The 26298-nt window shown below is 34.2% G+C and overlaps 1 protein-coding gene across 3 annotated transcripts in view; it reads left to right on the plus strand.

The window, feature by feature from the left end:
* Nucleotides 1–23291, plus strand: part of LOC129804189 (uncharacterized) — a 47119-nt gene extending 23828 nt beyond the window's left edge. The window contains exons 7-18 of one of the 3 annotated variants that reach the window (XM_055851269.1): nucleotides 383–612; nucleotides 676–919; nucleotides 1015–1265; nucleotides 7238–7431; nucleotides 13661–13794; nucleotides 16987–17121; nucleotides 17653–17792; nucleotides 19816–19982; nucleotides 20065–20184; nucleotides 20870–20940; nucleotides 21029–21812; nucleotides 22879–23291. In XM_055851269.1, coding sequence (XP_055707244.1) covers nucleotides 383–612; nucleotides 676–919; nucleotides 1015–1265; nucleotides 7238–7431; nucleotides 13661–13794; nucleotides 16987–17121; nucleotides 17653–17792; nucleotides 19816–19982; nucleotides 20065–20184; nucleotides 20870–20940; nucleotides 21029–21812; nucleotides 22879–23034 — 2626 coding nt within the window. In that variant the 3' untranslated portion in view covers nucleotides 23035–23291. The remainder of the gene's footprint in view (nucleotides 1–382; nucleotides 613–675; nucleotides 920–1014; nucleotides 1266–7237; nucleotides 7432–13660; nucleotides 13795–16986; nucleotides 17122–17652; nucleotides 17793–19815; nucleotides 19983–20064; nucleotides 20185–20869; nucleotides 20941–21028; nucleotides 21813–22878) is intronic. The other 2 variants (XM_055851271.1, XM_055851270.1) reach the window with 2 other exon arrangements.
* Nucleotides 23292–26298: the final 3007 nt, after the last annotated feature.

Raw genomic sequence — 26298 nt, forward strand, 5'->3', positions numbered from 1 at the left:
ATACGGACTTCAGACTAGAGGTTTAGCCCTAATCTTTGAGTTTAAATCCTATATAGGACACAATTTTATTGTCTTTCGTAGATTCAAGGCTTATTTTTATCATTATCTAACTGTGATTAAGTCAAAATTTACCAAGAAATCTTAACTGTTAAACCAAGTGAAGCCATACAACTAATCCTAGGTCTGAAGCCCTTATAAGAGTACGAAATCAAAATTCTGTTTTATTATTGGTAAAAATGTATTGCAATTCCTGTTTTGCGTCACACATCTTCAGCTCCAATTTGAATATACAAGCATTTTAATGTGGCTCACATTGAGAATCTCATCTACAATCAGTTCATTCGGGCTTATCACTGATATTTTTTATATAATAAAATTGCAGAACAAGGTGCTGTTACGGCTTATCCATGGATCTGCTTGAGAACATTGCCAGTGAATTGGGATTTGAGTTTCATCTCTATATCGTACGTGACGATCTCTATGGAACAAAATTGCCACCGATACAGCCGTGGGGAGTTCACAAATCCCCGAGCAATCAAATGACGGAAGACACGAAAAATGTTCCTGTGGCCACCAATCACAAATCAACCATTGACAGAGACAATTCAGATGGTAAGAAGTACTAATTGTGCTTCAGGGAATGTCAATGCGAAGTTTATAAGAAAATTTTTACAGAGGACTTTGAGAAGATGTACCGACTCAACTCAGATAGTGACAATAACAATATCTTTGGACGGAGGAACCAGAAGAAATTTTTCACAACAGCTGGCCAGAGAATTGACGCTGATGAATTTGATCCTGTGAACATTCGCAGCCACAGGGACCGACTGAACTTGAAAGCTGACCACTGGAATGGGATCATCAGGGATTTAGTTTCGGGCTCCGCGGATATGTCCTTTGCCCCTCTGAGTGTGTCCAAGTGAGTGCTTCGGGGAAAAACTTTCTACTCACCCATGTTTCTGTGATTTATGACCTTCTCTAAACCACAAACTTGTTTATATGTATATCCTACAGATCTCGAGCAGAGGCTATTGATTTCAGTGTTCCCTACTTTCACAGCGGTGTCTCCCTTCTTGCCGCTCCCAAGACCAAATCCGACATCCCTCTATTGGCCTTCCTCCTACCCTTCTCACCCGAGCTGTGGATTGCCATCTTCACATCTCTCAATATCACTGCCATTGCTGTGGCCGTATATGAGTGGCTCAGTCCATTTGGTCTGAATCCTTGGGGGCGGCAGCGCAGCAAAAATTTCAGTATGTCCTCAGGTATGTTCACAATTGCCCCAAAAGCCGTAACTAGTTTGCCAATTGAACACGAGCCAAATATCTCACATGCATATATTCATTCCAATCAAATTTACAGTTGCACTTGCACACTCCCTATCTAATCTCGAGATAGGAAAATAAATTATCTAAGCACCAAATTTTGGTCATTATTTAGAACAGGCAAATAAAGTTACTAACACTTGATTTATTGTTACGACTATTACGTATTTAATTACTCAATGTGAAGCTAATTGAAAAAAGTTTAAATATTATAAGTAAAATTTTAAAACATTCCATTTTTTTTATCGAAAATCAAATTATCGAATAAAAACCGATTTTTACATCCACACGGAATTCAAGTACCTTTTAAACGAATCTAATTTTTCAAGAATTGCTTACTAAATTCGCCCTCTAAAGTTAATTTAGGGATTTCACTTTTTGGCTTTTCATTTCTAGTCTAAAAAATATATAAAACTACCTTAAAGTTTTCGAGATCTCAAAAAGAAAAAATTATAAAAAAAAGAGAAAGCCTTCATTTATCGTCCATAACTGGTTCGCCTTCAGATCCGTCACAAGTGACAAAAATTGTTCTGTCATTTCTTCCAAAAAAAAAAAAAAAAAAAAAAACAGAAATGCAAACCTATGACAAAATTATTTTCTCACCGTAATCAACTGTTCAATAGAATATGAAATTTTAATATAATCTAAAAAGCGAGTTGTTACTCTCAATCCGTTTATGGTAGGTGTGACTTTTTCATTGCAAATACGGTTTTTCGACAAAATCAAATTAAACTAAACTTGAAAGTTCGATTTATATAGAGTAAGTTTACCAAATTCCGGTCAGCTTGCAATTCCGCCCACTTGTTTTCTTCCTCAAATTTCCATGAATTTTTAGTTTTTGCATACTCTACAAAGCAAAAAAAAACAAATAATATCGCTTCGACGAGAAAGATGATCTGAAAAAGACATTGGAAGAATTCTGGAAGGGCAAGGAACTATGAGAATGAAGGTGACCGGAATAGGCCACCAAAGCTGTGTTTACATTTTCATTAATTTTAAATGTATTAAGAATGATTTTAGAGAAAATAAAGACTATAAACTATCTGCAAGAGGAAATAGTTCCTAAAAAGAAGTAACAAAAAAAATCTATTTGTTATAAAAATATTACATTTCAAACTTGAGACTTTAGCGCTTACATGCAACTATGCCGAAATTTGGCACCCTTACCCTACGAACTTGAAAAATCCAGAAACGTTTGTTTGCTAGAATTCTTAACATGACGACCTCAAAGTAATTCCAACTCGTAATGCGAGAATATTCGATTGTATAAGTTAAATTTTGGAAGCAATGCCTCCAGCCAATCTTTTAGATCATGATAATTTCATGAAATTTAAATTCGCATCCCTTTCTTTTTCAAAAATTTAGCAGATATCAATCCCTCTTCTCATCTTTGGAGCCCAAATTAATTGAACTAAATTGAATTTGCTATATTTATCTAAACAAGAAATATTTGAAGAATGCGAAATAGTAGGGTAGGGTAGCCGTATGCAAAATGTTTTAGAAGGAAATGGATATGAATTTTGATTTCATGTACTTATCCTGATCTAAAAGGTGTGCCGGAGTTATAACTAAATTGCATTGAGACAAGCTTATTTACTTCAACTGTAAACCTCAGCGAGAGTTTGAGAGAAAAAAAATCTGAGTGTTCCCGTAAATCTTTCGGCGACCATCAGAATTGAGAAACATAATACTCAAAGTCAATTTTCAAAGTGCAATATCTGTTCTCTAGAATAATAATTTTTAAAGTATATATCTCAAGTACACCTTAGATCAGTAAAATTTCATGAAATGGAAATTCGCATCCCTTTCTCTTAAAGATTTGCATAAATTTATCCTACTCTTTTGGACTCAAAATTGGACTAAACCATTATCAAAGACAATGACTGAACTAAATTTAATTTGGTGTGATGTCCGAAAGATGAAAAACAGTGCGCAAGAGTAGAATAGACATATGCAAATCTCTTAAGAAAGGGATATGAATTTTGACTATAGAAAATTTTACTAATCTAAAAGGTGTAGAGGAAAGTACTCTCCCTTTGAACGTTCATGCATTCGAATAATGTGATTTTTTTTAAATTTTTCCTAAGACACTTACATATTTCTATTGACTGCTATTAGTTAGTGTCATCAATTGTTGATAATTATGTGACAATCATATGGAAATTTTTGGGAAACGTAACAGAAATTCATATTATTCGAAGGCATGACCGTTCAGAGGAAGAGTACTTTCCCCTACCGGAATCATTAGCATTTTAATTAGGTCTATTATTATATACTTAGATAGATAGATTTAAAATGGGGGCAGCAGGCGGCGTCCATCCTCCTCAAGCTGCTTCAGCTCCACTCCCGACTCCATCCTCAGCCAAAGCCGCTCCACCCTCCAACTCGTGTCCACGCCAACCTGTCCGCTGCATCCAAGCCTCCGATTGGGCCCCTTATGCATCCCCTCTTATAATAATCCCTAAATTAAGGGTGTTGTGAATTGAGCCAGCCAGTCTTACGGGAAAATTCCATTAGACTAGCCGGTTTCAATTTTGGGAGGTCATTCCAGTCTAGCACCACTTTTCCAAGTAGCGTTCGCCTGGTATTGTAAAGGCTGGGACAGTCACATACATAATGTAGGACCGTTTCCTCAGCGTTGTCACAACCTCTACAGATTGGATAACACTCAACACCCAATCTGTTGAGGTGTTTGTTTAGACAGTGTCCGGTAAGAAGATCAGCAAACTGCCGCGCTTTGCAGCGGTTACTGCTCACCAGGTACTCCGTCCTTTTCCTATCCACAAGTGGCATAAACAGTCTGGACACGCGACAATTGCTTGTAGCCGTCCAGACCGCTTGATGTTGTGCGAGTAAATCCTCCCCAATGATGGTTTTCTTCATTTGGGGCGACACTCCCACGGCAGGCTCGGGTCCGATGAATTCGGTCTTCGCTCCTGCCACTGCGAGGCGGTCAGCCTCTTCATTACCCGCAATATCACAGTGCCCAGGTACCCAATGTAGACCGATCTCACAGTTAAGTGAGACCGTTTCTAACATTTTCCGGCACTCGAGCACCAGAGAAGAGCGGGATTTGTTTCCCGATATGGAGAGCAAAACAGCTCTGCTATCAGAAAATATGTTAATTTTCCTGCAAGAAACCCCAGATTCAGTCAGAGTCTGAACCCCAATTAGGATTGCTGTGACCTCGGCCTGGAATACTGTAGTATACCGGCCAAGTGGCACTGACCCACCAATTCCGAGTTCCGGACAGTGGTACCCGGCTCCAGAGGAGCCGTCTAACCGTGAGCCATCTGTAAAGAGTGCAACCGCACCGGGTTCATTGATGTCCTCTTCCCGGTCTCTCCACTTATCTCTCGTGTTTAGCACAGTTTTTTTTTAATTTTTCCTAAGACACTTACATATTTCTATTGACTGCTATTAGTTAGTGTCATCAATTGTTGATAATTATGTGACAATCATATGGAAATTTTTGGGAAACGTAACAGAAATTCATACTATTCGAAGGCATGACCGTTCGGAGGAAGAGTACTTTCCCCTACCGGAATCATTAGCATTTTAATTAGGTCTATTATTATATACTTACTATATTTATCAAGAAAAAAAACGGTCTTCAATCGGTTTATTACTGTTGTTTTTTTTTCAAAAAAACTTAAAAACCAAAAGTTTCGTAATGAAAAATAAATTAAGTGAAGCATCTTGTTTCGGCTCCAAACAGCTGAAGAGCCGAAGCTAGAGGAAGAGAATAATCCAAATCCCGTCAGATTATACACTTGCTCTAGTGAGAACTTTCTGGGGAATTCTTCCACTGTTTGGATGGACTGACTCTCGGCTGTTTTCACGGCCTCTAGTAACGGTTCTTTCGAGCCACCGGGCTTAAAGCAGCAATGCCCTCTTGTGTAGGCTACCCCCGGGGGTGCCTCGAGAGAGTTTTAAGCAAGGTTAGAAATAAATTTCCAACCTTATGCAGTCCTGCAAATGAATGCCTCTAGGGAAAACTTCCTCCAGAAATATTCTGAAATCCTGCCCTAGGTCTTAAGGTTTCTTGAAGAGAAGCCGCTGTTTCCTGGCAGTAGGGAGCCAATTGGTCGCTGGTAATCCTTAGGCTATAGGATGCCGCTGGTCTTGGGCCAAAAGGGAGATGCGATTCCTTTGGAACAAGCACTCACGTGCTGCTGGAAGTGAAACTCAGGAATCTCTATTGCCATCTTATTTATTTAACAAAAATTAACCCTATTTATATACAAAATCATTTTTACCCCACTTAAATACTAAGGTGAACTCCGTGAATCCATAATGCGTCATTGCAAAATTGCACATTCTTTATTTTGCTGACGAAAAAATGCTGATCAAGATGGGAATGAACGGGTGTCATTAGCACTAAGCATAATAACCTAATTTCAATAAGAATTTGACAATTTTCTGTTTCTAATATCATAGAAACTATTTGTTAGAATGGTAGCAAATTGATATCAGATAGAGTTAAGGCTATAGAAAATAGGATGGTAAAAGTTTAGGATCGTTTAGCATCCTAGTTTCTTCAATATTTGCCGTTAAAGTGAGGCTTGTTTTGTATACTTCGTGAAATTACTCGATTTAACCAAAACTCGAGCCTAATAAAAAGTGAAGCTATTTTGCACTTTTCCTTGTAAAATTTTAGTAGATATTGCTCCGTGACTTAAACAGATTTGCTTCAAGTTTTTGTATTATTTCGGCGAACATTATGAAATATGTATTTTTAAATAGCTTTTAATGCACGATTTCGAAATATATCAGACTGATAAGTTAATTCTCTTTAGGAAAAAAACTTGCCAATAGTCTTCAGTGCCTCTATGCAAAAATGTATGGAAAAATGAAATGTCGAGAGGCCCCTGCCAAAACTAAAATCCGTATATTAGTTAAACTATTCGTCTCTAATTGGAATGACAGGACATTCCTAGTAGTAAAAGTATCTAAAAATAGTATCGTAGTCCTTAAATCCTTTAAGGATAAGTCATTGACTTAAAAAGTAGGGGTAACGAAAACTCTTGTAAAGTCTTGGTGAAGCCAAAACTGTCCAACTTTTGTGTTGGAATATTCGTATCCTTTTTAAGATGTAAGGACATATGATGAATATCCTGTTGATTTAACTATTCAGAAATACTCCGATATGAATTAAAATCCATTTTTATCCCTCAAAGGTTAAAAAAACCCTAATTTGAAAATTATTTGTATGAACGTGCATGTTCATCTTGTACACATCTCATCACAGAATCCCCAAATTTGCGAGAAATATGCAGCTCGTAATTTATCGATTTACAAAATAAAAAAAATATATATCGATCAAACGTTGTAGATAGAATCGGTGAAAATCATCCTTATGTTCTAGAATTAAAGAAAAATTTACAAACAGGGGGTGGCAAAGTCAACGTCACTCGCATTTACAATATAAACTTTTTGAGCTAAAACCGTATTTGGAATGTGCATAAAATCCTCTAATTATGTTAATAATCGAAAACTCGAAAAATGTTCAATATGCCAATACTCTACCCTACCCTGTGCAAAAATATATTATCGGTTTCAATGGGTTGTAACAAACTGCAATATATGTATTTATAGGATAAATTACTTACATTGGTGCTTCTATGGTAAAACACAAACAATATGGCTTTTGAATTTTTTTTTTTATTGCATCATCTTTATGATTATGAATTATAATATTGCATGTTCCCTTATTCCAATTTGGTTACAATGCGGTTTACCACTTTTTCTCTCAAATTATGTTTTAATTTTGTTAATGGACATGTTGTGATATTTGGTTCTGACACGATAATGTATCAATTAATAAAATTTTGGTAAATTCTTCAATAAAACCTGCCAAAATTGTTTGTTATGAATTTTTGGTGCAAATTCTACTCTGGTTTTATTTTCAGCTCTGTGGGTGATGTGGGGACTTTTGTGTGGTCATTTGGTGGCATTCAAAGCACCTAAGTCGTGGCCTAACAAATTCTTAATCAACGTTTGGGGTGGTTTCAGTGTGATATTTGTTGCCTCATATACCGCCAACATTGCTGCCCTCATAGCCGGACTGTTCTTCCACAATGCCGCCAATAAGTATGATGCATCGGTGAGTATCACAAAAGGTATTTTCTTTCATTAACTGTTTTTTTTTTGTGGTGGAATTTGTGCTCTATACTCCGGAGGCAGTTTATGCCAGGATGGGACAATGTGAACTTAAGAGAGAGGGATGAGAGTATCTTTTATGAGCTTCACAATTGCAGATTTTATTGTGGAACCACTCACAATGAGTGGAAGTGAAAGCTTTGTGTGTCCCCTCGTTGTGGTTTTGATGGGGGAGTTGAAGTCGTCTCCAAATTGGATCAATGCTGAAGAAGAGGATTTTCTCTGAGTGACCCAGCAAAGGGATGAACGATAAAAATGAGATACGTTTTATGGTCCTATCGAAATGTGTCAGGATTAATTACGAGGATACACAGAGCACTTCCGTTACTCTTCCATTGCAGTCGTAAAATCTAACACAAATGTGATATCACACAAAGTAATAGCAATTGAAACAAAAGCGTGTACAAGTAATAGAATATTCTTAAGAAAAACAAATTTATCGTCATGTGATTCATTTCAATATTAAATTCCCCTGGAGTCTATTTACAATGAATTTTCTCCTCATTTCGGAACAATGAACAAGTTCTATTTTGTTTTTTAAATAAATAGAAAAGTTTCACGATTTTCATTTTCCTGCGTCTTTCTGATATCATTGCTGAGCAGAGTAGTACAACAAAAAGCATTGTCATGGCTCGATCTCAAAGAAAGAGAAATCCATTGATTTTCAGTTATTTTGTATTTCGACAATTTATACCCTAAACCCTAAAGGAATCAGGTACAGGCAAATTTAGGAATTCTGCACGGTATTTGCTGTTTTTTGTGTGTCTTTTACCCACCCGGACAAAATCCCGAATCCCAAAATCTCGAAAAGCTAATATCCCGAAAAACCAAAATCCTAATCCGGAAAGCCAAAATTTTGAATGCTCAAAATCCTAAAAAGCCAAAATCTCGAATGTAGCAAAATCCGGAAAATTGAAAATCCCGAATAGTCAAATCAAAATCCTGTAAAGCCAAAATCCCGAAAGTCAAAATCCTGAAAAGCCAAAATTCGGAATAGCACTAAATCTTAAAAAGCTGAAAATCCTGAATGATCAAATTTTAATAAGCCAAAATCCCGAAAACTAAAATATTGAAAAGTTAAAATACTGCATGTGCCAAAATCCTAAAGGCTAATATTTTGAAAAGTCAAAATCCTGAATGGACCAAAATTTTGAAAAGCTTAAATTCCGAATACGCTAAAATCCTAAAAGCCAAAATCCCGAATTTTCAAACCCTGAAAAGCCAAAATCCCGAAAGCTAAAATCTTGAATTAACTAAAATCTTCAAAAGCTAAAGTTCCGAATAGGCTAAAATCCTTGAAAGCCAAAATCCCGAATTGTCAACATTTTTAAAGGGACGAAATTATACAGAAGATAATATCAGGGTTTTGGTCTTTCAGAATTTTGACTCATTCGGAAATGTGACTTTCAGGATAAAAGCTTTTTAGGATTTTCACCCATTTGAGATTTTAGTTTTCAGGATTTTGACCTTGACTTATTTTTCGAAATTAGAGTACACACTGAGACTAGTGTCACCTTCCGGTTTTCGGCGATTATTACCCATATGTGAGAATACACTAGTAGTGCTTCTTTTGCCCTCATACACCTTCCTTTGTTCCTTCCTTTACAAAATCATGTTTTTTTTTTGGCATGATTCAGAAACACTATTTCATATTCTTCCCATATTCCTTTAATGAATCTGATTTATTTTTTAAGACATGTTAGACTAAGCATGACTTAAAACTAGCTATTAAAATGTATTGTTAATAGGTCAGATTCATAATAAGTTTATGGGGATCAAGTTCCCGAAGCCAGAGTCTACAAAAGCTGAAAGGCTTTCCGTTTACGAAAATATACTTTTAAATCTTGCCTTATAACGGTTTTTGAAGGTCAAAAGATTAAAAAGATCTAAGAAGAAGCATGTTTATTAATCGATTCGGGCAATATTCGCTTAATTGCAATAGATCCTAAACCGTTTATAAAACGTATAGTCAGATCCTTAGTCGATATTTTTTTTTCAGAAAATCGATTATGTTACATGTACATTTTTTGCAGTATAGGTTATTAATTCAAAGGTCTGAAAATCACTGACAAGTTTGAAACAGTTCCAATTAATTTATGAGCTTGTTATGGGTCAACTATACGAATTTCAGTTGTATTTCTCCTCAGTTATTTTGAACATTCTCTTGAGTAATTTATAAATCAAATCAAACTAATCGGCTTGAATCTGGAAATATACCACTTCGTAATCACTACGCTTTTTCTTACAAGGTGGCCCTTACAAGGTTGAACAACTTTAATTGTCTCATTAATCTAGCTGTGCAAATAAGCTATTGCCATGCTTTTTCATTAGATTAAGATAAATTTTTGGATTATCAAGCATGTTTAGAATTGAACTTTAATCTCTTCCGCATTCTATATTTAATTGAAATTTTATTACAGGAGTATTTATCTATTTTTTTATTTCACACAACGCCTTCACCTTCTTTGAGTCCATCGTCCTCACTTTTTTGTCTGACTCATTTCTATCATCAGTCTTGTCATTTCGGTTTTTCCTCTCGATGATACTTATGTCAATACCGTCCGCATTATCCATTCTCTTGTTCATTCTTCTCTTAAGCAGCGACTAAGAGACGATTTTGCAAGAATATTGTGGGCTATTTGTTCTCACATTCTTTAAATGGAGAAAGCTAAAAGTCATTGGTGGAGAGGAGAAGGAAAAAAAATTGTGTCATTTTCCACAAGAAGTAAATGATGTGACAGAATCTATTCGGGAATTTTATCTTCTTTTTTTTCTCTATTCTTTTTCCATGATGAATAAAGTTTTTTTCTTAGTCCTTTTCACTTTGGAAGAAAGATTCTACGAAGCTTGTAAATGGATAGTGACTTCGACATTATCCGCCAGATGATTTTCCATTGAGTAAAGTCGTCTGCGGAGTAGAATGTCTCGGAGACCATCGGGACGATCATTGATTGAGTAAATGTGCACTATAGAAATTCTTGAGGTAACAGCATAATAGACGACAAGCTTCCTCAATAAAGGATTTCGTATCATGACTTCAAAAAATGATTTGTCTGGCGGTAAAACTGCTGAATGTTAATTATATATAATGTTTAAAGTTAATATTTGGCTTTCAGAGAAAGATGAAAAAAGATCAATTGATTAATTAATCATCTAAATAATTATCAGTCACACTCGTTTCAAAAACTATACCCAAGTAAACTAAAAATTATTAGAATTCTCTGTTTCGCTATTGTACATATTTTTTTTATATCAAAACACAATCTTCAAGCTGATATTTTGTTCCTTTGCCTTCTTATTTTGTTAGTAACTGCCGTAACTGCTCACAGTAATGTTTCAGAAAAACAATTTTATTCTAAATTAAATATTCGAAGAAAATTTCATAATTATATTAAATTTATTTGCAATGTCCGACTTCACCTTCAAAGAGTCCAAATTACAAGCATTTAAGAAGGCTTTCAGGCTTCGCACATACTCTGGTTTCGAATTCTAACACTTAATATTTTTCCCATATTCCTCTGACCTATTTTGTCGGAGAAAAGTGTGACATAATACTAACTGATATTGCTATAGGGGAAAGTACTCTTCCTTCGAACGTTCGTGCCTTCGAATAATGTGAATTTTCTTTAATTTTTCCTAGGAGACTAACACTTTTCTATTAAATATTAGTTAGCTTATTATCAATAATTCATAATTATGTGATAATTAAGTAAAATCTCTTAGGAAAAATAAAAGAAAATTCACATTATTCAAAGGCATGAACGTTCGGAGGGAGAGTACTTTCCCCTATAGATCAGATTTTTTAAAGGAATATTAGGGTAGCTGTGTCACATTTCGGCATAGTTGCATATAAGCACCGAAGTCTTAAGTTTGAAACGCAATAATTTTAATTTATATTGATATTTTTTGTTACTTCCTTTTCGGGAGGGTTGTGTGGAACCTTGAAAACTAGTTTATCATCTTTGTTTTCTTTAAATCACTTCCTAAAATACTGAAAAATTAATAAAAATATGATCATTACTTTGGGTAGTATTCCGGCCGCTTTGAGTGAAATACCGGCTACCTTTTTTCTGACCACCTTTTGTGACATAACAGAAAAAAAACATAAAATGAATAAGAAATTTAGGAAAGCAAAAGATGTTGCCGAAATAGACACCACTACCTCACCGGAGAGACGCTCACAAAGTATATACTTTTTTACGCGAAATACAGGATCCAGCTGGGAAATTTTAACCGAAATTTAAAGATTGATTCATTTTATTAACATAAACAGAAACAATCCTTAATGAAAACTAATCAATTTTCATGAAAAACACCGAAGGAAAACCTTTTGCATTTCACCACAAATTAGAAGACTGCTAGAAACACAATTGATCTGTCACATTTTTTGTAGGGGAAGTGCTCATAATTTTGGACAGTCTGCTTATAAGCATCGAAGTTCCAAGTTTGAAGTGCGATATTTTCTATACTAATTGACATTTCTTGTTACTCTCTTTTCAGAAGGATTGTTTAGTAACTTAGCAAGCTATTTATCGTCTTATTTTTATTAAAATTAGTTTTAATACGTTTAAAAATGAATTGATAAGTAGAGGTGACCTTGGCTCTTATTTTGGACAACTTGTTTATTAATTTGGACAACTTGGCTGTAAATTTGGACAGCTAATCCGCCTCAATAGGATGCCCATTGTTGTATGGCCGAAATTACACTCAAAGTGGCCGAAATTAGAAGAAATCTGGCACACTTCCCCTATAAAGAATATGAAGTGTGTGCGAAGCCTGAAAGCCTTTCCTTACCCTACATCTTTTTATTTATTTTTAGAGTTACTTCACTGACTCCTTAGAAAAAAAAACATTCTTACATCCCCATTCCATTGTATTCTTCCAAGAATTTGAAGCATATCTGTCGTTGTTTTGCTACAACTCCTAATTACGTACAACGGCTAAAGTATTTAAAAAAAAAATAAAGAGATTTTTTTCCACAAAAACAAACTTCCACTGAAAAAGTAATTGGTTTTGTGAGAAAAAAAACTTAAGAAAACTTTTCTTTTCATGAAATTGTTTTATATGAGAATTTAAATGCTTCTTTCTGCATTGTCTTGCTTTTACGAGAAATACTGTACCACAAAGATCATGCTGTGGATTTTTAAAAAGCACAATCACAGGACAAAAAATAAATTTCAATGCTCTAACACTGAGAAAATGCAGCGTTCAAAATAAATCTAATTAAAGAAAGTTTGTTGTCTTTTTTCTGCAAAAGAAGTTTAAGAAGTTTAAATATGTTTCTTTTTTTGTATTTTTAAAGTTTGTTGTGCTTCCTGTCACTCACATTTGGGAATTAAAAAAAAAACAATTTGCCTTTTCGGAGCTCTTTTAAGCTCTTTTGCTTAAAAGAAAATGAATTGTGTTCATGTTAAGTCGTTGTTTTTAACTTGATTTTTTTTCCATTCAGAAATGCATAGCACAATTCTTAGATAATAATGTTTTGTATACAAGGAAAAAACTCTCTGCTGTCCTGCATGCCTTTTTTCTTTTCAATATTATTTTTCTTCACTAGAATTTCTTGAACATTTCTTGTTGATGACTGAGTTGGTATATGCAATTTCGAGTTTTTTGACAAATCATGTGGCAACAGGAAGTCTAACATGATCACGTTGTATAACATAGAAGGGTGACTTATGTACCTCTCTGACTGACATTGATGCACAAAGTTCAAAATGAGCTTTTTCCTCAATTGACGATGTGCCAATACTTCCGGCAGATTCCTTCTAACAGAGCTTACACATGTAGAAAAAGCTTCACTTTACTTTTCCATGATGCAATATTTTTCCTTTCCGAAAAAAAAATCACAGCAAGAGAGAAAAATTGCAGAAAATAAACCATTTCTCAAAAGATAGGGACATAGTGAAAAATTGAGCAAAATTAGAGAAGTTGGGCGGAAAGTGGATAGTATCGATCTAAAAGTGAAACATTGATATCAACACCGTAGTTCGTGAATACTCTCCCCTCTACTCTCAATATAATTGAGGACATCTTTCAATTGCAAAACTCAAATATAGTTTTAATATGCTGGTAGGATGGAATAAAATGTGATTTAGCTTTGTGGAGAGGATCACATGCTGATGTTATCGGATAAATGAAAAAGCTCTATAGCGAATTGATTGCTCCCCCTTTAGCTGCTAACTCAGCGTGTTGGAGCACCAATTGCGTCAGCTGCAGAGACGTACATCCAGAAAAACGATAAGCACTTGTGGGAGCACATGCGGAAGTACTCACTACAGAGCATTGAGGATGGCATTCGTGGTTTAAAGTAAGTCAAATAATACTATTACATTTAACCCAGTATTCATTTCCGTATTTAACATAAATGTATTTACAACGTTGAATTTCACTCAATGAAAATGTTGTTGGGCATTTAAATATACTGAAATGTGACAAATGAAAATAAATTAATATCCATCGTACACTTATGATTCTACAATAAAGTAAAAAATAAATAAATTTTGCATCTAAGACGAATGTTTAGGATAAAGTTATTGAATTTCCTTTGTGGAATCCAATAAAACTTTATTTCGACCACCCAGAATATAAGTCGAACAACTCGATTTTTTACAAAAATAGTTTCATTCGGTTTCTGGATACTTCTTTATACCCTCTACCTTCCCTGTCAATATTATACTTGAAAGATAATTATTTTGTAAGTTATAGAGATCTTGAATCTCAAAAATCCTATACTTTGCATGTAAAATCTCAGCTTAAAATCGCACTCCAGTAAAATTTGCCTACTGCAAGTTATTCGTTTCTTATTCTGAGCGGTCGGTTTCAAGTTAGAGCTTTTTTAAGGGATTATGAGCGAATTTCTCAAACTCAAAAAGAGAGCAATACATAAGGTAAAGGGCTCATGCTTTACACGGTCCCAAACTTCATAATGACTAAATTCTTCCTATGTTTCTTAATAAATGTAACTCCGGAATAGATTTTTAAAACAAGACACTTTTCCCTAGTTTTTTTTTAAGTTATGGGTGCGATGAGTGACATTTATTGAAAAACATAGGAAAAATTTAGATATTATGAACCTTGGGAGCGTGCAAAGCATAGGCACTTTCCCTTATAACTCACACATTTTCTAAATTAGCACTGACTTGAAGTCCAAACCAAACGATAAGGATTATCGACTTCTGTCTTTGGTGAACCCCCCAAAAGTAGTGAGCCCCTAGCGATTGTTTTTACTTCATTTAACCCTGCAATGACGATTAGATTACCGGTTATCCCAAAAAATCCTACGGCCATCTAAAGGTATATTTCTTTATTTTCCCTCTATTGACCTTTTCATCCTTAAAGGATTTAATTGTAAATTTTCAATATAGAGCATATTCCTTCCAGGAAAGTATTTTTCTTACCATTAGTCGTTTTAAAGTATCCATTTTGTTGCCTTTTCTCGCTTTGCGGAAAGTTATTCAAGGTTTGTAGATGAAGTTACGTGCGGAAAATTTGACAAACGCACTAATTTTGTTAATAAATTATATTTTCTTTCTTTATATTTTACTACTCGAACTCAAAAGAGAGCAGTTATATAATTGTCTCTTTTTCAACTTATCACCGTCCTAGAACTTAAACGGTAAAAGATATCAACCTTCGGTCTTCGATGACCCACAATAAAAAAAAACAATATCTGCAGAAGTTTTTTTCAGATGTTTTTGCAGATCTTTTTTGGTTTTTTTCAAAATTCGCCCTAGCTTTTTCAATAATTTTCGGACATCGTTTAGAAGTAGCCCAGGTGAATATTTCGTCTAAACATACCGATCACCGGAAAATTGTCCATTTTGAATTATTGAAGGTCAAAGGTTAAACACTTTGGAGCGCCAATTTTTCAACCGATTTGATTTCATTTGGATTTTTTTGGAAAAGTATTGAAATTTAGAATCCAGATGCATCGGGCTTTATCAGTAATGAATCGGTTAAGTACCGATTTTCGAATAAGTTTTTTCGTAAAGCTTTTTTATTGGGTCATATTTTGGTAGAATTTTGGAAATCTGATGTTTTAACTTTTTTTAAGTTACACTGTTGTCCGTCTGTCCGTCCGAGCATTACCATGCCTAGATGCCTAATAGTTCGAAATCGAGTCTTGGCACTTTCGGTTAATCCCCCCATAATTCCGCCCTGGGTTCATTAACATGCCCCTAATTTTTCATCCAACCTTCCCCTTCTGCACCAAAACCATATTTTTTGGGATTGCTCGAAAACGCTTCGTACGTGTTTTTTAATCAATTTTGAATATATTTTAGGGGTTACCTTAACGGACGTTTCGTCCATATAGGAAAATACTGTTGAATCATTCCTGAAAAACGGTTTTTGAAGGTTAAATGATAAAAAGGCTCTAAAGAGCGTATTGCTTAACCGAATGTAGTCATGTTTGCGCTCGTTGGAAAGGTCTTGGAATTTCCGATAAAACTAAACTGGTTCCAATCTAATTTTTATCCGAAAATCAATTTTATTACTCCTAAGTTACTTTAGACGATATTTTGAGTAATTTATGAATCGCTAAACGGTAAATATTGCGAAAAGACTTTTGGGACGCATTGACAATTGATACCTCTTCAGTAAAGCTTCAATTAAGTTTTATATTTTACATACGTGATAGGGGGGTCCCATATTTACTAAGTCAAAAGAAATTATGTTTTTTTTATTGCTAAAATCAAAATCGAAAAAAAAAATTTTAAAGGCAATACATAAATTTTTCTCTTCTCAATTTTTAGATTTCGTTGAATCGGCGAAAAAATTTAACAAAGAAAACTTTATTGACCAATTGAAACGAATAAATCTTTCTCTGCAGAATTAAATTATCTACTAGTAGAGCTAAAACAATTGTGAAAACCAATTTAAAAAAAAATGTAGATTTCTCAGCATATTACAGTCCATACCTATTTTATGTCGAAGAATGCACTTATAAAAACATTCTGAATAAAAGTTCTGATTTCATTATTCTCTTCGATTTTCTTAGTTCAACTTGATTTTTTTTTATTTTACATAACTACGAACTACACATTTTCCGCCAATTAAGAATTTCTGTAACGAGATTACTTCTGGTGCTCCAGTGAACTGCTCGTTAGTCTGCCATTTTGTAAATATTTTTTTTTGGAAAAGAGATTATTAGAACACTCTAAATATTTTCAAGAACTTTAGCCGTTCCTTTGTCTTCCAAAAGAAATTGTGAAAAATCCGAAAAATAGATAACTTTTAGCCTTGTAATTAGGTGTACCCCCTTAATAGGTTCAATTACATATAATAATTATATTATTATTGATTGCTTTTAAAGCAATGTATTCCGAACGCTTAAGTAATGAACTCAACAGGAAATGCTGTTCTTTACGTGCAATTTAATGCTCTCACAGAGAACAATGCAAGGCTTCTTTTATGTATCTAAAACGTGCCAAAATCGTGGTTTTGTCAATTTAACAACTTGTATCTTCATATATACAATGCCATATACTTTTTCCCGTAGAAATGGTTCGTTGGACTTGCTCATGGCGGATTCCCCAATACTAGACTACTATCGTGCCACTGATCATGGATGCAATTTGCAGCGCATTGGCGAGACATACGTGGAGGATACTTATGCTATTGGAATGACAAAGGGGTGAGTGTTGACAAACTATTCATTGTACACGAATTTCAGTGTTGTTGACAAATGGAGGGTAAACGGTATACACGTATTTATGATTGCAACTTGAGAGTGAGACAAATATGATGTCAAAATCGTGTGCTTCAATGAATGAAAATAACTTTACAATGCAAGCAAATTGCTGATTTTGTTGCATTTAGTTAGTGAATCTTCGAAATTTGAAACTCTCTGCCAGCTTTATGTATTAATAGAAAAAAAAATAAATTGAATAAGTTTGATAATTAAAATCCAATGATAAGTTGTGAAAAAAGTTATATTCAATCATGTGCAAAGTCAGCTCTTGTTAGAGAATAAAAATCTCTGAAGTAGAACTTACGTTTATTGAAGAGTTATATAAATGTTCTGAGGAAAAATGAAAAGACTTCTAGAAAGCAAAATATCAATATATTTGTAAGAAATTCACATGATTCTTATTCATTCCATCCCATCTCACATATTCTTTTACTTTCTCTCCCATCCCAAAATGTTTCTCAAATGGATGTGTAGCTTCCCTCTGAGAGATTCAATATCGGCTCTGATAGCAAAATATTCGAGTAATGGATACTTGGACATCCTCACGGAGAAGTGGTATGGTGGACTACCCTGCTTTAAGCTGGGTATTGAAATTGCTCAACCACGTCCTCTTGGTAAGACATCTTGAAGAAAAAAAAAGCACATTAAATGATACCCATATCTTTAGTCAACTACTTCGTCCACCTCCTCGATGTAGGGTGGATAGTCCCCTTTCTGCCGTTATCACTCAAACAATCAACAATTTTAAAATACAGAGTGCATCAAATATCCTTAGAATGATACTATATCTTTACCACAATAATATTTCAATTTGAGATATTTAAGCCAATTCAATTAAAGAAGAAGAAATAGGGGGAAGTGGGGCACCTTTGAATTGAGGTACCTGTGAAACTGAACTTTTTTCTTAAAAAAAAAACGTGATGTTTTTAAAAAATATCACGATAAAGTCCAGTTCAAAAGCCCATTTTTAAAGCTGCTCCAATTTAAAAGTGCCCCACTTATCCCTACTCCAGAAATGGGTCTTCTAATTCCCAAAGGAAGGCTTTAATGAAAATCAGAATCCAATTTAAAATACTTGAAAAATTACAACAGATCATAAAATATTTGCTAGCAGGGCCATTGATAAGCATTGAACTCACTTTCCTCAGATTTTCTATAAATATTGCACTAGTCCTTTTCTTTCGTAGAACGGATCCGAAACTTCTGGAAATTTCCTTACTCGGTTAAGTTCAAATTTAAGGAAATATATAATATTTTAAGATGAATCAATTTGCTCTTGCGCCAGTAATCTATGTAATTTCTTTATTTATGTTCTTTTTTATTTATTTATTTATCTATTGTAGCCAAGCGCCTGACAAGTTGGCCTTTTTATATATAGCTATTTGAAGCCAATTCCTAAATTGATCTCGGACTCAGCTCACAGTGCTCCAAGGAAAAAATTTATTTAAACAAAAATTTAGTAATCCCTCCATACGGAAAGGTATCTTATAATACGGAAAAACTTCTCACTTTTTAAATATTTAGCATAACGATCACGAGTGCAGAAAAATTCCCATACGAATTTGTATATGAAAGTAAGAAATTGGTTTCAACTTTGAACGCCACTCGCCGGGGACTAGATTGTAGCTGATAATGTTTAGAAAATCGTTTTTAATTTGTTTTAAAGGCCAACCAATAGTTTAAACCTCTCCGAAATCGGATTTTTGACCCAAATACAGTGGTAACAATCTTTGCTTGTAGTCAGTATTTGATGATTTTACCGCTAGATTAAGCATAGATACGTAATTAGATCACTGTGGTATGGCCTGCGTCATGTTTTGCAGATATTTTATTGGACCAAAATCCGTTATTGACACATTTTTTTACATATGATAGCGCATTTAGCACAAATTAATATACCATTACTTTTGTTATAAGTGAAAAATTTCGCGGAAGCGATCATTAAAAATACATTAATAAATTAAATAAAGGAATTAATATAAGTAGTTAAAAAAAATCTACTTATAGGATATTGAATTGAAATGTGTCTCTTTAAATCCATTTATTCAATAGACGGACTTGTTCCAAAAAAAATTAAAAAGAATTAAATTCTTCAGTACGTGAATTATAAAAAATAATTAAATATCATGATTTTTATAATTGTTCAAGATTTTAAATAAAAAAAATTTCACTAAAGAATGTTGTCTTTGAGTAAAAAACGAAATATGTACACATAAAGTTTTTGTATATTTATTAAATTGTTAGTCCTTATGTGAAGGTCTTCGTAGTTATAAGAACTTAAAGTTAAAATTATAATTTTGAAAAATAGGAAAACTTTTGAAAACTTTATATCTTATAATTTTTGAAAAATTTAAATCCTCTTAATCTTTTCTTTTAAGTTTCAATTTCTTTTGAATTTGAAGAATAACTCTATAAAGATTTGTTTTGATGCACTCTGTTTTTTGACGCTGAATATGTACATGCAAAATTAACATAAATACCGTCCTCAAGAAGAAAAACAGCTAATCGGCTGAAGTTTTTTACATAATTATCATTCAATAATTAAAACACTTTATTGTACAAAAATGGCAAAAAGTGGTTCTAAAGGTGGCGAAGAGTGGTTAATCCACTCTACTAACTTTTTGCCCGTTTTTGCAGGAGTTGCCGCAGTGGCGGGAGTTTTTCTTCTGCTAGGTTTGGGAATGATTCTAGGCTGTCTCATTCTCATATTCGAGCATTGGTTCTATAAATATGCTCTCCCGATTTTGAGGCATAAACCCAAGGGAACTGTGTGGAAGAGCAGGAACATCATGTTCTTTAGTCAGGTAAGGATGACCCTGAGACTGCTTTTTGCTGATGGCACCGAGGACAGCTCGGCAAATGATGTTCTTTTTGCTCAATTTGCAGAAATTGTATCGATTTATTAATTGCGTGGAATTAGTGTCGCCACATCATGCCGCTCGAGAATTGGTGCACACGCTGAGACAAGGACAAATTGCCAGCTTGTTCCAGAAGAGTATTAAGAGGGTGCGTATAAATGTGATTTATTGAGCTACAATAGCCCTATTGATCCAGCATGGGTGGAAAAGTTTGTGAACAAAAAAAAAGGTTGAAAGCTTCAGTACTTTTGGGATTTTTCAGAACCATTCAAACTTATTAAAAGCAATACAAGCTTTTCCTATTTGGTAGCTTAACTTTAAAATTTTCACATTTTCATTTAATTTGTTAATGCAGGAAATGAATTACCTGGCTAAAGTTTGTGAATTTCATATAGTTATGCTAAATTATGCAATTTTGAAACTTTTATTATGAAATCCATTGCAGAGCATTTATTTAAAGCAACTTAATTAACAATCTAACTCTAGATAATATTATCTGCCAATGGAAATCAATAAAATTTTCTCCGTAATTTGTAAATATATTTTCTTCTATTGATAGATGTTTTTTTTTCTAGAAATCAAATAATTCAATTAATAAAATTGGTTAGCTCAGCTGTAACTTTTTCAATGAGTTTCACACGAATTCCCACAAACTCGGTTAAGAAATCAATATGAACAAGAAAACTCCTTCTGTTTTCGCAATAAAATTTTTATAGGGTATCAAGATAGGATTGTACCTTGAGATAGTATATAACTGTAGAATAATCTCCGATCTAAATAGCATTGTGAAACTGTCTGTGAAGGGACAATTATTTGATCAAAATTTGTTCTAGAAGGAAGATGAACAACGACGCCGCAGGAAGAGCAAGGCCCAGTTCTTCGAGATGATTCAGGAGATTCGTAGGTGAGGGTTAATTGGTTTTCATTTTCTCCCTCATCCAATTGGCATACTCTCAATTCACCCATACTTCTCACTAATTCTTTTCTGATAGAATCAATTTCCTGTCCAGAGTGCAACAGGAGGAGCGTGAGACTCCTTTGCCTGTTGTCGAGGAAATTGGATCGAATCTCGAGATGGCAGCTGCGGCTGGTCATGAAAATCCAAAGCATCCCAAAGTTAGTCCCAAGCCAAAGCTCTTCTCCAAAAAGGATTCAAGATCGAGATCTAATTCATCGGGACTAAATGTTCGACGATTCAGTACAGATAGTATCCTGGGTGAGAGAATGGATACCATTGGGCGGAGATTGAGTCGGGACATTTCCTATTCACCACCGGACTTGGGGCATCGATTTGAAAGTTTTGGGAAGGGGCTCAGTGGTACATCGTCCAAGTATGATACATTTGCCGCCAAAAAAGCTCCCCTGGAGGGAGATCATGGAAAGTTTGATACTTTCAGCGGAACTAGAAGTAGCCTTCCGGAAGAGCCTGATGTTATCGGGAGGAAGTTTGTTAATAAAAGGACGCCACTCAATCTAAACGTATACGAGGGTAGGAGATCGCAGGACAATCTCGATACAATGACACCCTTTAAAGATAATCTGACTCCACCAATATGCATATTGGAGCCGGAAAGTGCAGTTCTAAGGGATAAACTGCATGAAGAATTGAGAGAGAAGTATGGTGGTTCGAGGAAAAGCAATCAAATCCGAAGGAGTCAGTCGCAGCAGCAGGCTCTGTCACCAGCGGCGATTTCAAGGAGCAGAAATACCCTCGATGTTGAAGGAAGAAGTCAGCACACGACTCCATCTCCACGGAGGACAGTCAGGGATCTTGAGGTACGTGATTTTGACAATCTTCCACAGTATTATCTCTTTGTTCTGGATCATATTATATCATCAATTGAGGGGGGTCGTATGTAAAAACAAAATAATTCAAGTTTCCTATGCCCAGAAAAGATCATTTTTTCATAGAATCTTTTTGTTGCCCGTGTATTCCTCATGTGTTTCCCGGTCAGACTGTTTCGAGTTCTGAGATCTGTCAGTTTCTGTAACGACCGTGCCAATTTCTCTGTCACTATTGAAATCACACAGATCTGTTGATCTTACAAAGATCATATCCATCTGCTTATGTCATGCAAGATCGCGCCTTCTTTTCAATCTTGCAAAAATTGTGCCAACACTGAGATAAATTCGAAAAAGTTAAAATAACATTCCGGAAATGTTAATTTTACCCTGCATTTTATCCGAAATCGGTGTAAATATTATGCTTTTTAGGTGTATTATGGGTTAAAGTTACCCTTTTTCATGTTAATTTTACATTTAAAAAGGTGTAAAATTAACATTAAAAAATTTTGATATGGTTTTACACCTAAAAAGTGCTACGAGGAAAAAAGTTAATCGCACCATGTAGATCGAAACCATGTAGATGTAACAATCTCAACAAAGGTCATACCGATGTATTTATCTTTACAGAGATGTAAGATGGAAATCTCGATCTCCAATACCCCGATTTTTTCCACATCCAGGTTTCTGGGCAGTGATTTCACTGTCAAGAAATCAAAGAATCACCCTCCGGACGGTCTGGCGTGAGGTATTTGTGAGTTTTCCAAGGTCCGCGTAATTTATTCCAGGATTTTTTAGATACGTACGATCAGTTCCCTTCTTTTTCCATTATTATTTCGTATCTCAGTGAAAAATGAACATAATTTGATAAAAGTTTCACCAAAATAAAGATAAAAACACGTGTTACAATGTTTACGTACAACGAAAATGCGGAGCTAGTAACATCTGTCATAAAAATATCAAAACATTTGGAACAATTTTATCGTAGACAGTACCAGATCTTTTTGTGATTCTCAATTTTGAATATTTAAAAAAATCATTTAATTACTTCCTTTTTCAGTGCTCCAGAACACCCAAAACCCCGGCAAAGAGCAACGGTAAGAAGTTTTCTCTGGAGAGGTTGTCAAAGGAGGAACTTATGCGTCTATCGCATAGTTCTCAGGATGAAATTCACGAGTATCTGGAGAAGGATATACAATCACCGGAGCCACCTTGACGGAAGGATTCATACGAGGATGAAACCTCATGGATTTGATTGCATCGTGCAAGAGGTAACTTCTAATTTGACTATTGGAAGTTGCCCAAATTTTGCAGAGGACTCTTTTTGGAGACATCATCCTCGTCATCACAAATTCATTGTTCCATGTGCTTGAGAGGATTTTCTTAGAAAGTCGACGATATAGTGGTAAGTTTGCTTCAAAAATTACAACAAAAAAAAAACAAACATTATTCGAAAGAAACAAATGATCAATTTAGGAGAAAACATTCATTAAAAAAGACACCACAAAGTTAATAATCAAAAACGTGATTAAGTCACGATGACCTTAGAATTAACCACAGCTTAATGAATTGATTAGTGATTGGTGAATTTTAAGTTGAAAACGATAAAACGATTTGGATGATTCTTTTGCAAGAAGCATCGTATGTTAGTTATTAAATAAAATATACAATTGCAACGACCATTTTAGACTCTAGCTGATGATATTTATATATTAGCTAAATTTAATTAGGCGTGAAATTGATGAAAAATTCTATTTGCGATGAAAAATACCTATCTATTATTTTGAAAAAAAGAAGAAAGAAATAATAAATGAAACATCTAAAAAGAAATATTTCTCTACGAGACGAATTTTAGCCTTGAAATATACTTTAAAAAAATGAAAGGAAAACTTTTAGTATAGCGATTGAAACTTAATATATCCCAAAATGTAGAATATATCTAAAAGAAAAAAAAAACAATTTTGTAGTGAATGGTTGTCAATTTCAAATTTTACTAGTGCTGAAAAACTTTAATAAATTTATGAAGAGAAAAAATATAAGAAATGACACGAAGGAGTAATTTAACTTAAAATTTTCCATGAGCAAAACATTTTAAAAAAAAACTTCGAAAAAATTAAATCCATTGGCGTTTAAGCTAGTCCTAATCAAAAACAAAAAAAAAAAACAAAAGAATATAGAAGTTTCGAGGGATAGTCTTTAGTAGAAAATAATAGAAATATTGAAATAAGAAGGAAAGAGATATCGATTGATATATTTTTATCGCACAATTTCATGATGGATAAAGAAAACAACATTTTTTGTATAAAATAACTTGTAAAGTCTTAAATTTGTGAGAATGATGGTATTTCCGTAACACAGTAAAACGCCTTTTATCACAACACTTAAGAGCCAACTAAAGAGCAGGATGACGTTGCGCAAAGAAATGGGAAAAACTTTGTTATTATTGATACTTTCATACTGCCAACAGAATTTAAAAAAAGAAGAACACGAGATAATTTATAAACTCAAAAACGAAGAAAGGAATACGGTAGAAAAGCACTATAATGACTGTTGAGTGAGCATTTTCAAAAAGAAAAAAAATTAACAGAAGAGACACTAAAAAATACGTTAACACTAAATAATGAAAGTATTTGATGAATGAAATAAACAAACAAAAATTAATAAACATTGTTAAATAAACATTTATGAGATCATAAAATCAAATTGATAAAACTTTATTGAAATGTTAAAAAAAGGAACACTGAAACACACTTTAATAATGACGAATAAAACTTTTTTGATGAGATTGCACTCACACCGAGGAATTAATAAATAAACAAAATGTTATTAAAATAAAATGCAAAAAATAGTGAAATTTGAAAATGAAAGAGAGAAACTCTCTAAAAATGAATTATATTCTAGTTAATTATTCACATGAAGAACCACAAACTAATTTATAGAGAGAGAAAAAAATAGAGCTAACAAAGAGAAAATCAAATTTTATTAGAAGAAAATATCATCTCTTTATGTAAAATTCGACATTAGAAATGTTTATAAATTAGTGAGATGTCTCGCAAATTGAGAAAGAGGGATTGAATTCATGCACTTGAAATTTCAAATATTTATTGAATCACTTGAACAAATTTATTTATTTTAGAGGGTGTTGAATTTCACTTTTGTACACAAAATGAGGAAATGGGAGCCTGAGATATTTAATTATTGGAATTGTTCAAACCTATTTTGCCAACTATATTCTCTCAAAGTTAAAAAAAAGTAGAATCTCACAAAGAGAGAGAGTCTCATTTAAATCTGTGAAAACGATGTAAATAGTGTACATAGATCGATTAGACCAAAAATAAAAGAAAATGTTAACAAATTACTATTTGAAATGGTTTTATTTAATTGGAAAACCAATTGGGGAAAATATGCAGCTTTTGCAGTTCATATGCACAACTAAATTTTCAAAATCCCCTTCGTTCTGATGTGAATTGCAGCATACGAAATGACTTTTATTATTTAAAAGAGTTTTAAACAAAAAATAAATACTAATCCATAATTTATATCGAAAAGTTATACGAGTTGTCTGAAAAGTTCGCTGACTTAAAAGCATATTCAAATAAACGATAGAATTTTAGATTCTTTACAATATCAGCTTTTGTGGTTCTGTGAAATCCGACCTCGTCAGATCGGGCCCAAATTTTGGATTTACACGTTTTGACACTCATTGATCAGGAACATCATATGCGCCAAAAATCGATTTTCGAGGGCGTTCCGTTCGCTCGTCCATCTGTCCGTCCGTCGTATAACCGCTTCTGAAGAGATACGGGAGTGATATATCGACGGTGGCAGCCAGAATCCCGAAAGCCAAAATCCCGAAAGCCAAAATCCCGAAAGCCAAAATCCCGAAAACGCCAAAATCCCGAAAGCCAAAATCCCGAAAGCCAAAATCCCGAATTTTAAAAATCCTGAAATTGATGAAATTATATGGAGGAAAATGTTTAAAATAATTTCCTAAGACTCAGAAGATTTCCCTTTGCCTCCAGCAAGCGTGGATACAATCGTGGAAGTAGCTGTGACACTTTTAAGAATTCGAGATTTTGGCTTTCGGGATTTTGGCCCATTCGGGATTTTGGCTTTCGGGATTTTGGCTTTCGGGATTTTGGCGTTCGGGGTTTTGGCTTTCGGGATTTTGGCGTTCGGGATTTTGACCGGGACCCTATATCGACAAGCGGTTTTCGGCAAAGGTTAAATAGCGATGGGCGGCTAGAAGTAGGGGCATTTTTTTTTGATTAAGTCCTTTTCTAAAAGAAGTGGCAAAGCGTCCCAGGCTTTGCGAAATGCTCGAACTCGTAATTTAGATGCTATACCTCAATAGTACTTTCGCATCATTTACCGTGTACTGGTTCCCAACCGATTTAAACCGATTTATAAATCACTCAAAGCGTTGTTCAAAATACACCTCAGGAGTAATATAATTGAATTTCGGATAAAAATTAGTTAT

The sequence above is a fragment of the Phlebotomus papatasi genome, chromosome 2 (assembly GCF_024763615.1).
Source record: "Phlebotomus papatasi isolate M1 chromosome 2, Ppap_2.1, whole genome shotgun sequence".
NCBI lineage: Eukaryota > Metazoa > Arthropoda > Insecta > Diptera > Psychodidae > Phlebotomus > Phlebotomus papatasi.